The 16,822-nt window shown below is 39.4% G+C and overlaps 1 protein-coding gene across 3 annotated transcripts; it reads left to right on the forward strand.

The window, feature by feature from the left end:
• The first annotated feature begins 5,480 nt into the window (after positions 1 to 5,480).
• Positions 5,481 to 15,923, forward strand: znf217 (zinc finger protein 217). 3 transcript variants are annotated; one of them, XM_079478356.1, is made up of 5 exons: positions 5,481 to 5,984; positions 9,051 to 10,683; positions 11,655 to 11,777; positions 11,961 to 13,271; positions 14,232 to 15,923. In XM_079478356.1, exons 2-5 carry the CDS (start codon positions 9,369 to 9,371, stop codon positions 14,339 to 14,341), a joined length of 2,859 nt encoding a protein of 952 aa, XP_079334482.1. In that variant the 5' UTR covers positions 5,481 to 5,984; positions 9,051 to 9,368; the 3' UTR covers positions 14,342 to 15,923. The 3 variants fall into 3 exon arrangements, with proteins under 3 accessions (XP_079334482.1, XP_079334484.1, XP_079334483.1); XM_079478358.1 differs by having other exon boundaries at positions 5,597 to 5,812; XM_079478357.1 differs by having other exon boundaries at positions 5,795 to 5,997.
• Positions 15,924 to 16,822: the final 899 nt, after the last annotated feature.

A 16,822-nucleotide genomic window follows, 5' to 3' on the forward strand; every position in this document is an offset into this window, starting at 1 on the left:
CCGGACTTAAAAGCATACACACATTATGTTTATCAGCTTGTGCTCCATGGGATTCAAAAGTTGTTGTTTTTTGGTGCTCTAAATGCTCTACTCAGAAAAGGTACAAAGGCTGCAGCACCCTTTCAACAAAGCGCATTTTAGGACCTTTTTAAAGGGTGCCGTCCCAGTGACAGCTATTGTATTATATTCAAATATATTATATTATTATTCGATTTTATGTTACTTTATATGATTATATTATATTATATATGTTTAATTTTATGAATACACTCCCACACGTGAAACATTCTTTGGTAAATCCTTTGTTCTACCACAAGGTGTCTCTAAATGTCAAGTCGCTTGAATTGCTTCCTTGTTTAGTAAAGCAGAGGCCTTGTGCTCTAGAAACTTGTTGACATATTTGTCATTTCTCATTTCCCACCATTACGGAGGAATTTTGACTTACCATTAATCAGACGGGAAGTTTAATATTGCCCGAGGTGTTTTCCCAGTGCTTGTGCTATAGTGTGTGTAGGGAATTTGGTTTCAGTATAATATTCTTGAAAGTCATTATATTCAGCAGGTTTAGGTAAAATGTCAGGAAGCAGCCATTGTTGATCCGAGTGTTTATCCTCACTTGTCGTGTCACATCAGGGCACAATGTTTCCATTTCAAAAGGCCCAAGTTTCCCTCAATGGTGGATTTACAGGACAAAGCCCCCTGACAGCCTGAGGTTCCTGCTCATTCGGTCACGTTTATCAGCAAATCTCACTTTTGAAAGTAAATCTTAGTGAGTTTAAGTCCAATTTTGTGATTCGAATAAATGATGTAAATTAAGAGTAAATCAATAAAAGTGAGTTGAACCGCTTTAATCCGAATTGAATATGATGTCCTTGAATCGGTTTATTTTAGGTCTGATTTATTCATCACACACTCAAATAAGCTGAACGTATATTTTCCTTTGTGGCACAATTGGTATGCAATGAACAATACAGCAATGTTAATGAATGTATATTGTTTAGCTCTTATCCGACCGCAAGCGGTCCTCGCAAAACAATGAGGTCAGCTGCTCCTGACACATCTACACAGTCTCCAGTAAACTTCACAATCCACTCAGATCCCAGCCATCACACGTGTGTGCCGTCTGCTCAATACACACTCCTTTAGACACATACTGTAATACTCGTCTGTTTTGATGTATTCGGTTAGTTTGACAGCTTTTGCCTTTTCTTTGCTTGTTTTTTCATAACTTATAAGGAAAACTATTATTTAATTGTTTTGTATTTCATGCATTGTGTTTACCGTCATACAAAAGGCAAACCTGTTTCTTCACATTTTGCATTGTCAGATTTCCGAGAACCGTTTCCTCTTCCAAATGTTGTGATGATGGCTTCTGCCCTACTTTTCTCCCTCATTATTGGCTGATCAGCCATTTGGCTTGATATTATCCCCAGGGGAACACAACCCCCCTCCTCAGCAAAGGCTGGGGACACAACACTTTGCCGGGCATCTTTTAACTCCCTGCGAAACAAACACATTAAGAACTATCAGAGAAGGAGGATATGGTTGGACTGGGTGGCCAAGATTATTTTGCTTTGAAAAATCAAGAATATAAGTATGGCACTGATGTAGAATATGTCTGTGAGAATTGACATTTCTTTGGTTAACGGATTTGTATAAACACACTGTATCATATACTGTAATAGTTTCCAACTATAACAATAGAAAACAATAGAAACCATTAAAGAAATTCAAATACATTTGAATGGTTTATATGGGAATCATATTGGTTTTGATGGAAACGGTGTGTGGGTCTTTTTCTCAAATCTAAACAAAAGCTCCAAACTTTTGTCTATCGCATAATGTAACGGTTTCAAAACTGCATCGTAGTGCATGACAATAAAAAAAAATTTCAAATCAACTTTAATGGGAATTATATTGGTTGGCTCTGTTGGTCTTTTTTCCCAAATCTAAATAAAAGCACCAAACTATTTCAAATCCACATCACAGTGAAAACCGTAATCTAAATGTATCACGTGACAACATCAATAATTCAGAGTACACAGGAAGCACATACAAACTGAGCTGAAGAAGAAACCCCAATTATATTCACAATGGCCATCAACAGAACTTGATGAAATGCTACTTAAGCGAATCTGTCTGGATCTACATAGGGTCTTTTCCAGGGTTTCATCAAGCCAGACATAATAATGCCATTCCCGATTACTGGCTGCCCCCAAAGCCTTTGTGATGTCAGAACAATAGGAAATGAGCGGGAGGCCTCTGTGTCACATGTGGTGCCTTTGATTAACATTCTGCTCTGGTTTGTGTCAGTCTCAGGACAGAGCGACACAAAAAACCAGGTGAAAGGCAATACGGCGAAGTTCTTTCTACAAAGGTAAACAAATGAAGAAATCAACATGAAATGCGTTCCTGGCAACGCATGCTATTGAAGCATTCGATTTAAACTTAAAAAGGACTCATTTGTCCCTTGAGGTAACACACTGTCTTAACATACTGTCCTATAAAGTTTAGTTTCACTATGGACTGTAGAACTGACTCATTTTTTAAACTGTATGTACTTCATTTGTCAATATCACACCTTTGTTAACACAAAGGTCTTTACAGGTCTGAGTTCACATTGTGAAATCCATGTTCAGGACGGTGATAATGTGAATACGTAATTGATAATGTGCGCTCAGCACGTCTTTATTGCAAAATAAACCACGATCAGGTCTGGTATCACTCCGTCCATCTTAAAGGTCCAATGTGTAATTTTTGGGAGGATCTATTGACAGAAATTCAATATAAAATACTTGTTTTCAGGGGTGTAAAAGCATTTTTTTGTTACTTTATAATTCAATCTATGTGTAAGTACTTCCTCAAAGGTTTTGAGACACTCACATTCCAAGTTCCACTTTACTCGTGTGTTTATATTTTTCCTACATTTTAGTATAATAATAAACTCATCAAAATTATGGAATAAAACAAAAGGCACTATGGGAATTATGTGTTGGTTAAAAATAAATTAATAAAATAAAATCTTCAGTGTAGTCGCCCTTTGACTAGAATTTCCAGAAATGTTTCCTCATCATTATCAAGTAACTTCTTGAGGTCTCACCGTGAGATTCTTTTTAAACATTATTAAAGGAGTTCACATCTATGATCTGCTTATATTGGCTGTTCTTTCTTCATTATTCATTGAAAGTCATTAATTTCACAAACATTTTTATTGAATCAAATTTTCGATTTGTCATGAAAAAACATGTATGTTTGCAAAACTTCATTTTTGTCTACTACACTAATCTTCTAAACTAATTTCAGACATTTAAGCATACGCCTTCAGATCAAACGTTTTTTTTTTTTTTAGATAATGAGAAACATTTCAGTCACTTTTGTACCAAAACTTTTGACCGGTAGTGTACACCGCGGGTCCCCTTACATGGAATTCACAATGTTGTTTCTGTAGTACCTCGAAATGCGCAAACTGCTCTACAGAACGTGTTGTGTAAATACTTTATTTCCTTCAGCAAAGAAGCGAAAATGTGACGTCTTCGAAAGGGAGAAGTGAGCCATTGGTTGCATTTCACAACCTCACCACTAGACGTCGCTAAATTTCATACACAACATTATTTTATCATTACCTCAAACGTGTGTCATTGCAAACTTGTATGACATTCTTTCTTCTGCAGAATGTAAATGGAGATATTTTAAAGACCACCTGTAACCAAACAACACTGGCCCCATTGACTTCCATTGTTTGTGTTCCACAGAAAAAAAGAGTCATATAAACGTTTTAAATCCTCATCTGTAAGTCGCTTTGGATAAAAGCGTCTGCTAAATGACTAAATGTATATGACATGAGCAAGAATAACCAAAATTTTTCAGTGGACTATGCCATAAAGGTTTGGCTGTAAGATTTAGAATGGCATCACTCATTGCAAGCTAAACATTTAATCCAAAGACATTTTTAAACAATTGCTGGCCCAAACAAGTACTGATGTGGATTTGTTAACTGCGTCGGCCTGCAAGCAGCTGTGGGCTGCAACTGAGAGCCCCTCTCTCAGAGAAATGATTGCAATAGAGCATTGGTCTGTGAGCCAGCATTCACAGTGCACATGAATAGAAACCATACAACACAGCACGGCCTGGACACTCTTCAATGGATTTACTGTAGCTATAACAGAATGGGAGGTTTGACTTTGGAAACAGAAATTGCCAACAAACCTCTATGAAAAAACAAAGGTATAAATCAATAATTAATCAATTTGTTATGAAGAACCAAATGTATACACGTATACACATTGATGTATACTTGTTTTAAGACAATTTTCGCTGCACCTAATAACATTGCATATCATCATTATAGTCTGAACCACAGCATTCTAGTTATGTTTGTCTAAACCATCAATAAACACAAAGTCAAATCAAATAAAATTTAAGTCCTTCCATGGGAACAATGCAAAAGCAAAAGGCCTTAGGGAGGTTCCCAGAGCTGCATCTTCCTTTCCACGAGGGCTGGGTGTGGAAACGGGGGGATGGGAAAGTTGCAGCTTCATTCACATGCAGAATATCGAACTTAAAGAGAGTTTGACCGCATCGGACAACCGCCTTACATTTGAAAAGCTGTTACACCTATTATTAAATGTCCAAAATATACAACACTTGTGTTTATAATAGGGCTCTTCAATTGAAACTTCTGATTCATACTGTACATGCGCATGAAGAACGTATCCGATATGGTTAAACCGACTAATACAAGCCTATTGAGTCATGTCAATCTTGTTTAGTTTTTAACTCGAAGATTACACAACTTAACAGTTTTCTACCAGAGGGGTTTACAGAAGTTACTTGTGACGAAGTGTAATAATGTTCCAGTTTTAAGCAACATTGTTGCTGTTAGAAACATATAAAGTTCAACATTTAGGCTATTTACGATGATCATTCTGTATAACCTAAATGTTCAACTTTATACGTTATATACGTTTATATAACACAGACATTAAATTAAAAAAGTATTGCCGTGACGTTTTCTTGATGGATTGTTCAGCGAGACAAAGTTTATGTCATTCTCTAATTTATTTGAATGTATCCATTGTCTGACAAAAAGTAACCAGCAATTCCACACGTGCATGTGTGGCATAAGATATGTTCACTTCCGAATGTAATATGTTGAGTTCTGAGAAATAAGGTAACTAACTAGCATAGCTGTTACATGAGTGTGTTTTCTTGTTGTGTCCTACACCCTTCCCCCCACCCCACATATTGTGTGTGTGTGTGTGTGTGTGTGTGTGTTCAGCAAAGCATGCCGAGGACGCGATAGGTATCTTCTCTCATATAACAGCCACATTTATGCACATCCACGCAGTTGCAGAATGATCTTATAATTCAATAATGAACAGACACTTTAGCAAAAAGGCAGGTTAAGCCTGTTTGTCCGCCTCTATTCGTTAAAAAAGCAAAAAAAAAGTTCATAAATGCTCCGCGATGGGGCAATACGTTCCGCAGTCTTCCGCTCATGGATGCACGTAAGGATGAGAGTTGCACCTCGTGGCATGCGGCAGGAAATGCCGTTTGCGTGATTAATTATTTTAATTGCGCTATCGACGGCGATAACGGAAGACGTCCACGTTTGTCGGAAAAAGCGTCCGACTTGCGTGATTCGTTTTAAGCAATAAACGTAAAGCGCTGTTGTTTTTGTAAACAAGATGAAGAATAGTTGAGCGAGTCACGTGATCGAAGGTGCGCGCATCGCCAAGTTCCATAGAACGGGTTGCGTTAACGCCATCGGGAGCGCGCCTCTCTCTCTCTCTCTGAACGCAACAGCTGCACAGTGAGTGATTTGCAAACATTGAAAGCAAGGCATTTCGCCCGGCTAACAATTGGCTAACTCAGCTAATCTGAGAAAGAAAAGAAAACCAGCTACCATCCCACATAAACGTTATTAGTTACCATAGCGATTGTTAGCGCAGAATAAAAGTACCTGACGGCGTCTGAACATAATGGTAGGTATGGAGGGTGAGTTCCTTATTTTCTATATCACTCATCGCTAGCGTGTCGTTAGCCAAATTTCTATTATCACCACGAGCGCAGGTTGATCTAAACTCGCCAAAGTGAACAAACCGAGTCAAGCGGCGGTCTTAGGTTGAGCATCGACACACTATTACACGAAACAAAATAGATGAGCACGAAAAAGTGTTTTTGTAATGCAGGAACTGCATTCGGATCTTTTGATGTTCCTCCTTAACTTGAGAAGGGAAAGAATAGAAAACAGCCCGACTGAAGTTGTCGACACCCCCACAAACTTAGAAATACTCTTTATCACGTTGAAGCTATAATAGTTTGTGTTTATATGCAGCGCGCACGTATACACATTTATATCAAAAAACTTTATTTATAACTATAGACTTTTCTTGTCAACAGTGCCCGTGATGTATTATATGGCTCAAACTTCTCACAACTTCTTATTCTGCATATTTGATCACGTTGCTCGATCAACACACTTTGATCGTTATAAGAAGTGTTGTCGTACTTGTCCGTGTAGTGCGTAAGGTGGTATTCTCGTGCCGTAAAACACGCCCGTGTAAATGAACACGAGCAGTTAGGAAGGGAGGGCTGTCGTGTCGCATTCCGGGGAAAAAAGCACGCAGGTATATCGGTGAGGTATCTAACGTTAGCGAAATAACGAGCAGTGTGTGGACTTGCTCATCGAGTTAGATCTGATCACGTGTCAGGAAGTGACGGCTGCGTTAAAGACACGCTTTCATCGCGTTATTAACTATACAGCCGTTTATCACGTTTAATGGTGACATTGTGCGCTTTCCAAAAACGTTTCCGTTGTGACGTCAACAGCCGTTTTAATCCCAAAACGAATACTGCTTTTTAGAGAATGTACCTTATTCATATCTATTTAGGATATATGATTGCATTACAGTAACTGTTAATCCGCAATGGCTCTTTGGTTTCAGACAATTATTATTATTCCCAGCTCGATCTCATTTAGAGAGGCACGCTTGACACCCCTGGTTTATGAGAAGTTTTGGACAGATTCAGATGGTTTTGAGGGCCGGAGACCAAACAAAAGCCCAAGTCAAACACCAGCAGGCCTCAGGCGGTTTCTTTTGCATGTTTGCGCTTCATCATAATGACATAAATTGAGTTATTGTTTTTTAATTATTTTGTGTAAATACGGATACTTTTTGGTACTCTGTCCCTGGGCTGTGTAAAGCAACTTTGAATTTATTACCGTTGGCTAAAACTAAATAACGGTTAGATATGACACGGCTTGCATATTGGCTTTATCGGAGTATGTTAGCAGAATAAGAGTCTCTTTTACCCACAATTCATCACAGATCGTTTCTTTTTTTTGACTTGTGGTTATTCTTTAGGTAGCTGAAGTGCCGATGTGTCTTCAACCTCTGTTCTGTTTCTTATCTGTTTTTAGAAGGTTTCTTTGAAAGTACTTGATGTTCTCAGAATTTAGCGTAAGATATTTTTACTATAAATGCTGACTCTAAATATTACTCCATTGTGGTCGATACAGAGAAAATTGTTTGAACTTTTAAGATGAGTATATTAATGTCAAAAATCAAATCCCTTTGTCACTCAACCATATACACGAGTGCAAAAGTAGGGTGCAGTTCCATGGAAGTATGACAGAATTGTGGAATGCAAGTTACAAAAAATGACAATACTTTACAATAGACCGTTCTGTTGTATCTGTGTGGATACCTTAAGGGAGAGATAAACACGGTTTCACTTATTTGTTAGCATTTTTTTCAGCATTAAAGGCAGGTTAAGTGATGGCAGAACAATGCTGGGACTTCACGTTAAGCCTCTTGTTTGAGGTTTCACAGATATTGTGACTGAGAGCTATGTAGACAGGCAGAAGACTTCAACTTCCTGTTGCCTTAGACTGTAATGCATCGGAAGAAAAGGGCTTTGTCAGTTTTGTATCAGTCTGAATCGGGAGTTCTCGTATTGTGTGCATTCACATTGGCATTTAGTCATTTAGCAGGCGCTTTTATCCAAGGTGACTTACAAAGAGTTTGAGGAGCAATAAGCGATATGTCATACAAAGAGCAATAGTACAATAGGTGCTAACACAAAGTGTGGCTAGTTAGGACTCTCTTGAATAACCAATTGTTAACTTATACCTATTAACTTTCTTACTTTTGTTTTTATCAGCATGCATTTTGATAACATCACAGTGGGTAAAGTGTCATTCCCACTAGAGTTGTTTTTCTCAAGGGCTAGATCATTATAGACTAACACGGTGTCCTTAACAAGCCTGTCGCTGCTGGTTCACTCCCAATTCAGAATTCCCATCCCATGCTTTGGACGAAACCCACAACCTTTGGCTGGCAGCCCGGATATTTAGCCACTAGGTTATTACTACCCTAATTTGGTTTAAGCTTCCTTAAACAGCTACATTTAGACAAACACAATTCAATTTTATTTACTTCTATACATTGATGTGTCTATTGTTAGTTGTTTGTCTTTTTCCGGGGTTTGCATTGGCGTTGCATTTTAATTATAGAAAAGATTCAACAATCTGATATATCGTATTTTCTTGTTCGTGATAGCAAACATGAAATATTCATCTTTGGATATGACCTGTGAATGGAATAGAACCAACCGGATCGGGACATCCCTATTCACTAGTTGCACTATTAGGATGGAAAAATGGCCTTTATTTTGTTTGCACTAATAAATACTTCTGCCTGCCATCTGCAATCACCAATAGAACATTGTTCCATATTTTTTCTATATCACCATAAATATAATTTCCCCAAAAATGAAGTATATTATAAATATAAATTTTGGAGCTATATCGCCCTCCCCTCTAGTGTTGTGTACTGGGAAGAGTCGGCTAAACATTACACTTAAGGTCTAGGTCGTCGCTAATCTTTTTTGTTTGCTTGTTAAACAATCCATGTGTGTCACAGCTCAAGTAACGGCACACAAGAGAAGAGCTCTTGTTGTTAATTTAATCATTTTAATTTCAAAGGCTCAATCTGATTGCATTCCTCTTTGGCCACACCTGACTTCGCCTCTTGCTTCTATTTCAGGTTTTGCCTGTCAGGACAATTCCTCTGCGTGAATCACAAGACAACAACTGATCGAGTTTATGCCCCAGCAACAAACTGCTTTTTTGTGCAGAATGGATCATAGGGGTTTACTGAAACTCAATGCGGACATGCTTATCTAAAGAACCGTTTGGTTTCCATGGAAGACCCAAGAGTATTACTTATTTTCTTTGACGTGTCCTCCATCAGTATTTCAGATGAGTGACTTTGTCATACGCCGTATATTTTTTCTTTAAAGCTTTCTGCAACTGAATGCGAAATTAAAAGTGTAGTATCAATACAATTACAAGCACCGCTGAAATGCCTACCCACCCATTGATCCCATATGTGGAAAGTCCTGATGGACCAGCCCATGATATCTTCAGCCACAGCAGCGCCAGTATGCCTGGCACTGGATCAAGCATGACACCTCACGCCAGTTTAGCTGACAAACCGGACACGCAAGCTGCAGGTAGTCTACCTCTAGACTGCATGTTTTGTGAGGAGACTTTTACGCACCAGGAAGACCTCGGCCCGCACCTTCTCTCCCAGCATCCCACCACGTTTCATGCTCCCGCCGTTCTGCGTGTGGAAGCGGAGTTCTTAACTCCCAGCGACAGGGCGCGTTCCAAGACCTGCCCAATCGTGGAGAAGAACGATGAGATCGGTTGCGTAGTGTGCGGTCAGGTCATCGCAGATGCGGCTGAGTTGGAAACACACATGAGAAAACACAAGGACTCCTTCACGTATTGCTGTGGGCTCTGCGGACGCCGTTTCAAAGAACCCTGGTTCCTGAAGAACCACATGAGAACCCACGGAGGAAAGGCGGGGTCTAAAAACAAAAACCAGGACTTGGAAAGCCCAGTAACAATTAATGACGTCATCCAAGATCAGCCACCGTCACCTGTGGTCACGCCTTACAAGATGTGCATGGTCTGCGGCTTCTTTTTCCTCAACAAAGAAGGTCTGGTGGAGCACAGTAAAGTTCACAATCGTGAACCGGAGGCGGATGAGAACATCTCTGCTGAGAGCCAGCCTCCTGAGGAGGCGTCTGTATCTCGGGAGGCATTTTTTCAGACCTTACAGTTGCATCCGTCTACAGAGAAATCCGAACGGAACCAACCATCCGGACGCTGGATCTCACAGCTCGATCCGTTCAACACCTTCCAGGCTTGGCAGTTGGCCACCCGAGGAAAGATAGCGGCCGGTCCGAACGTAGCCAAAGAGCTCAACGCAGACTCTAACTCGGACAACGAGGACTCTGGTTCTGACAAAGAAGAACTGGGGGCCATCTGGGCATCAGGCGGTGGAGATAAACCCATGAGACGAGGTCAGAGAAATGAACTCAAGCCTACAGCCGAGACCCCGTCCCCAACACCAGAGCAAAAGGGGCTGATGGGTAAAGGCAAGCCAACTAACTGCGACGAGTGCGGTAAGATCTTCAGGACGTACCATCAATTGGTTCTTCACTCTAGAATCCATAAGAAGGAAAGGGGGGGAGCTGAAAGTCCCACCACACCTGTAGACGGAAGGGCTCGGAGCGTGGGCTCCTGTAGCAGTTCATCTCTTGATAGAGCTGAGGAATATTCAGAGGATGGTTCTGAAGAAGGATTGCAGGGCGACGGCTTTAATACAGGTATTGTTAGCAGATCAAGTTTTTTTATGGTTAAATGCACTGCGATAACATAGTTTTTGTTATAAGAGATAATAAAAACAACTTAAAACACAATATTATCAAACATAGATAAAATATTTTTAGATTTTTCACTAAAAAAGGATACATTTGACAGGGTTTGTCCCGAACATTAGAATTAGTTGGTTTTATTGTGGCTGTCAAAACACATTAGTGATGTCAAGTTGCTATTTCATAAAGACATTAAAAGCTTTTGTAGATGGGAGAGCAGTGATTCTCAACCAGGGGCTCTCACTAACGTGCAATAGGGCCTCAAGATTATAATGATTTCAATAATTTTAACGATTTAAAGAAAAAAAATTCTTTAAAATTCATGATAAAAAAAAGCATAAACATAAAAAACCTTAATGTGTTTGTGTCTGGTTATTTGTATTTGCTGGGGGGGATGTCGGGGGTTGTCAAAAGTCAAAAAGTTAGATCCACCTCAGCAGATGATGGAGCTCCCTCTGCTGGTTAGTGAAAACATGACACTTGCACACAAGACTTTTTTGGGGTTTTAGGAAACAAAAGAACATTTAAAAAGCTTCTACATTTATTTGAACATACATTTACCAAATAAGTTAATCTCTTTCCCGCTCATTCTCCTTCACAACTCCTTCCTGGTGGAACATTCTTCTTAACTCGGTCCGGTCAACCACATCTCACACAACCTTCAAAAAATGACTTAAAACACACCTCTTCAGTGAATACTTGACAGACAAATGAAAAAATGAAAATGTACACTTAACACGCTCTCTTTGGGTAACATGACTAATTTTATACAAGTGGTTTTCTCAAATTATTTTTTGTTGTTTTTTGTTTGCGTGTTTCAAATGCAATTTTAGTTTCTGTTATAGAAGACCATATCTTTTAATTCATTTGAAATGGGCTCGTGCTTTGTTTAAATGCTGACCGTGCAACTTATTTACCTGCAGATAAAAATGAAGATGCGTCGGGGAAGATGAAGCTGAAAATTCTTGCTCCGAGAAAATGCAACTACTGTGGCAAGACTTTCCGCTCAAACTATTACCTCAATATTCATCTCAGGACACACACTGGTATGTAAAACACATTTTGTGGGGGGGGGGGGTTATTTACTATTAATTAATTAATTTCCATTTTGCATGTTTATGTACTTGTTTATATTGCATCTTTGAAAGGTAAAAGTACTTTTTAACTAATATATATATATAGTTGTATCATTTATATATCTCTCTCTCGCTCTCTGTCTCTGTTAATAGGTGAAAAACCATATAAATGTGAATACTGTGATTATGCTGCAGCACAGAAGACCTCTTTGAGGTATCATCTGGACAGACGTCACAAGGACAAGCCATTCACAGAGATCCCAAACATTCCTGCGTCATCTGCTAAAAATATCAAGGCTGTTGAATCGCCCACAAACCTAGATGACAAACCAGCCTTAAAACCAGTCAAACAGTGGCTTGCCCCTAAACCTCTCACTCCTAGTGTTAAACTTAAATTAGCCGTAAGCCAGTCGTCTATTACCAGCCCAAGTCCATCTTTTCAAGTCAAACAAGAGGTTACAACATCTCCTGACACAGCTCCATATACCCCCTGTAAAGAGGCAAACCAAGAATGCCCCTTACCTGTTAACCCGAAGACGGAGACCTCAGAGACCCCACTGAATCTGTCCCTCAAAGCGTCTCTCTCTGTTGCTGCTACCTCAATACCCAGAAATCTGTTACTAACAAACAAATGTACCTCCTGCTCGTATGAGACTCTCTACCCTGAGGTTCTCCTCATGCATAAAAAACTCATCCACAAGTTGGAAACGAGGAAGAATGGATACAAACCTCAAAAACTAAAACGGTACACTGGCTGTCCTCCGGCTCTCGAGGGCAAAGACGTCACTCCTTTGCCCCACATCAACAAGAAAAATCCTCGTCGTACAAAGTCTCCACCTCGCCAGCCGGAGAAACCCGCGAAGAAGTCTTCCGGACGTCCTCAAGTGCCGAAGATCTCTCCCGCAAAAGAGCGCTGGAGAGATCAGCAAAGAATCAGGGAATCGTACCCACCTACCGTCTCGTCATCCAGGGAACACGCCGTGGAACCCAACAGGAAATTAAACGCTGCGAAGGTCATAGACAGAGACGTCTCCAAGCAGAGACCTGCCGTAGATTACGAGACGACAGGTCAGAGGACGAGCGTGGGCAAGAACGGAATGGTGTGGCCCACCGACCCGGCCAAACTTTGCCTGTCGGACCGTTTCCGAAACTTGACGCCAATGGATGCCGGCGAGCCCTCCAGCAAGAGACACAAAACATTTGAGCCATCTCACGCCTTGTCGGGGCGGCTCGTAGAGGAATTTAACAGACTTGTGCCCTCTGGCAGAAATGTGAAAACGTCGCTTCAGTCTAACTCACCCCTAGCACCTGCTAAAGTCATTTCCACGACTGCTAGCAACAGCGGGCAGCCCGACTGGAACGTCCTCAACCTGCTCCGAACCTACACACCCAACAGCCTGGCCTCACTGTACCACCCCACCGCTGCAGGATCATGTCATACTGTCATGACTTCACCGGTCACCGGTAAGTATTTACAGAACCAAAATATCATCAAGTCATCATTAACACACCCTCACGTCATTCCGTGACTTCAGGTTTACAACCGCATGAGAGTGAATACATTGTTTTTTGGAATGAACAGTGTCTTTAAGCTCGAGTTAAAGGGACAGTTCTGGGGCACCATATACGTGTTTAACAGAACAAAAGTTTTTTTCAAATCTGTATAAATTTCTGAGGACGAGTGTGTGATTGTTGGGTGAACTTCGTATACAAAATTGTGTATATATATATATATATATAAACTGGGCTAAATTGATCAAATATTTTTTTTTTTAAAACATACCTAAGTTTGGAAGAAGATATAAAGACCGGACCTCTTGGAACTTTAACTGAATACCCCTGCTATGAATGAATTATGCCGAATCTTTTTGACAGTTTTTCACTATTTTGGGGTAACGACATTGATTCATGAACTTCACAAAGAAAGTTTACTTGACGTTTCACTTCGTGTTTAAAAAGAAAAAAAAGATTGAAACTGTATTTTAATTAAAGCTGCAAATCATAATTATATTCGGTGAATAATAAACAAAAATCTGTTGAGCTAGAACATAAAAACAGTTTAGGAAAGATTTCTTACCATTACTTAATTTACATCAGTAAACGGAAACTTGGATATAATAATGAATCATAAGTAAAGTTGTCAGGTCTGATTTAATTGAAAATGTCGGTTTGACATCATTTGACCTCAACACGCATAATGAAAAGTACCTAAAATCTGCCATCCAAGATGGTGATAGAGATCTTTATGAGGGTTGAAGTCAAACGAGGTGAAACTGACATTTCCAGCAAAATCATACCTGACCGGATCTGGCGAATGTTTGAGAAAATATTTGCATGTATTTGCTCTTATTTTCATCCCAGAATGTATGAATGTATATTATTCAAAGAGATCTGAAATGGTTTTATTTCTCAACCTCTCTTTAGGGAGCAGATCGGTGATCTTCCCTCATTACTCCCCAAGCATGAATCAGAGGAGAATCCAGAACAGTCCTATGAGTAATGACCGCTGTGGACCTTCAGAGAAGAGCTCGTAGGACCATGCACGGTAAACGTCTACAGACGCGGCTCTCATTCCAAAGGCCACGTGTTGCCATTTTGAAAACACAGGAGACGGATTTAATGTTGATGGTTCATACAGCAACGGATGGATGTACTGCGGGCGGCAGGGAGGCTCTTCTTCGGAAAGCCAGAACTTGGAGTGCAGGCTTGATCAGTGTTGTTTCCTTTTCATTTGCATTCCATTTCGACAGTGGTACACTTAAAACACACTCGCTCCTGTTTACCGTGCGTGCCGGCCGGCCGACCCGCAAATCCGTTTCAGGTCAGCGGTTCATAATTGCCTAAATACTAATGAAGCCGCAAACTGAGCAAGTACCTCCATACTTTGATTAAAAGCCGACATGCCTGTATAAAGCGGACACCACTGACCAAATAAACAAGAGGGCAGTGTTGTGTTTTGCTCCTCGAATTACGTGCTATTGTTTATACCTGTATATATTTTTTACACATTACAGGTCAACTTTATGCTATGCAGATAACGGGAACCATTGTATTTCCGATGTTGGAAATCTTTTCATTTGTGCAAATTTAGCTGCTGTGTTGCAACGAAGCAACGGTGATGTGTTGTGAACTGTTGTGCAGGTACATTAAATATAAATAAAATGCAGGGACTGCGTGGTACCTTTTTCACTGTGACAAAGACATTCAATGGAATCCTCAGGATGGATGTACGACTGCGATATCGCTCTGCCACAGCGAGCAGTTCGGCCTAAAGTGTTGTGAGCATTTTTCGCATTTTGTTGCTTTTTCATATTTTATTTGGTTCTTGTGCCATGTTTTTTTTACCCAATAATCAAGGATTTGTATTTATTTTCAGTGTGTTGCTTTATTAGATGCTCATTGCGTGTGTGTTTGTGTGGTTCTGTCCCAGAGCCCGTGTGATTATGGCCTCGTGGTTTATCTGTTACTTAATACTAACCTCCTCGAAAGACGTGCGGCCACCGTCTAGTTAACTTATTTTGTAATATTTAAGGGGTGTTCATGTTGAAACATTCGATGGTTAACTTGCAATGTGTTTTTCCCTCTTTGGATTCACTTTATTACTGCAAAACAATGATATGGTTCTGTTTGCGAGTGTTAAAACGGTAAACTCAAAGCTGCTGTATGCTGCTGTATCAACTTCCTTCTCTCGTTCTGGTTTATCTCTCAGTCATTTGAAAGTTTTTAAAAACTGATCTGGATTCGCGCTGAAGTAGTTTAGTTGAAAATGAAGTGACAGGCGTGTGTACATATTTGTTTGTAGTAAGCTCATTTTTTCCATAGGGTGTCTTTTTGTATTTTAATTCTTTTTTTCCTTTGCACTTTCACTTACAGTTTTTCCTCTTTTCGTTTTGCGTGGTTAGGTTCTGTCTTTCACAAGCATGCAAAATGAAGCTTGAGAGGCCTCTTCCTTCTTCTCTTGTTCATGTATCATATACAGCGCTGTTATTTTGGACTCTAACAGAATGTGTAAAGTGGAAATCCAAATTTGTGACGGATGTATTTCAGGGCCGTGGGCCTTACTAGTGGCAAAATAAAGCAGTTGTGTAAATTGGAATAAATGCGAAATTGTGTCTGATATTCTTTTCATTAGATGTTATTTGATGGTGAACATTAAACGTGCCAGGGGAAGGTAAATATTTAATTTTCATGCTGGTGGAGGTTGTTGAGCACTTAATGAGGTCATGGTTGGATGCAAACAAACTTTGTGGTCTGTAGCGGTAAATCTAAACTTTTTTGACACAATATATAAAACATGCAAAAGCTTGGCAAATGTTAGGTGGCAAATAACTAGCGAGAAATGTCACAGCTCTGTATAAAAAATCGTATCATTTAGAAAAGATGCATTAGCTGACTTACAATAAACAATGTAGTTTTTGAGCATTTATTAATCTTTATGTAATGCCAATTCAATAGTTCATGTTAACGGATACAAAAATGTAATTTATAAAATGCTTCAGTAAATGATGAAATTAAGATGAACTTAAATGAATAAATGCCGTTTAAATTAATTCATTTTTAGTTTGTTAACTAATGCATTGGCGTTAACAAATGCGACTATAACGTAATGTGTTACCAATTTATAAATATATTTGGAATATGTTGAAATATCTTTTTACAGTTTTGTACACACTTCCGGTCAAACGTTTTTTCAGATCTCGAATAAACATTTTCAGGTCTTCAAAAGGTTTTCATCTAAATGTGTACGCTTAATGTCTGAATTTAGTTTTAAATATTTATATGCAAATATAAACTTTTCCATTATAAACTAATATATCTATTTTTTATTTAAAGATAAATGTTTTTGAAAAAGATGACGTTGACTAAATGACGAAATACGAGCAGCCAAACAAGTGTTTGAAAAACTCTGACCAGTTGTGTGATTTATAGATGATTTGCATTGACATCCCCAAACTGATTTAACAGAACTGTTTATTTTTTTATTTTACAGTTTAAGGTCTTTGATGGACCAAGAA

This window comes from Barbatula barbatula (assembly GCF_947034865.1).
Source record: "Barbatula barbatula genome assembly, chromosome: 17".
NCBI lineage: Eukaryota > Metazoa > Chordata > Actinopteri > Cypriniformes > Nemacheilidae > Barbatula > Barbatula barbatula.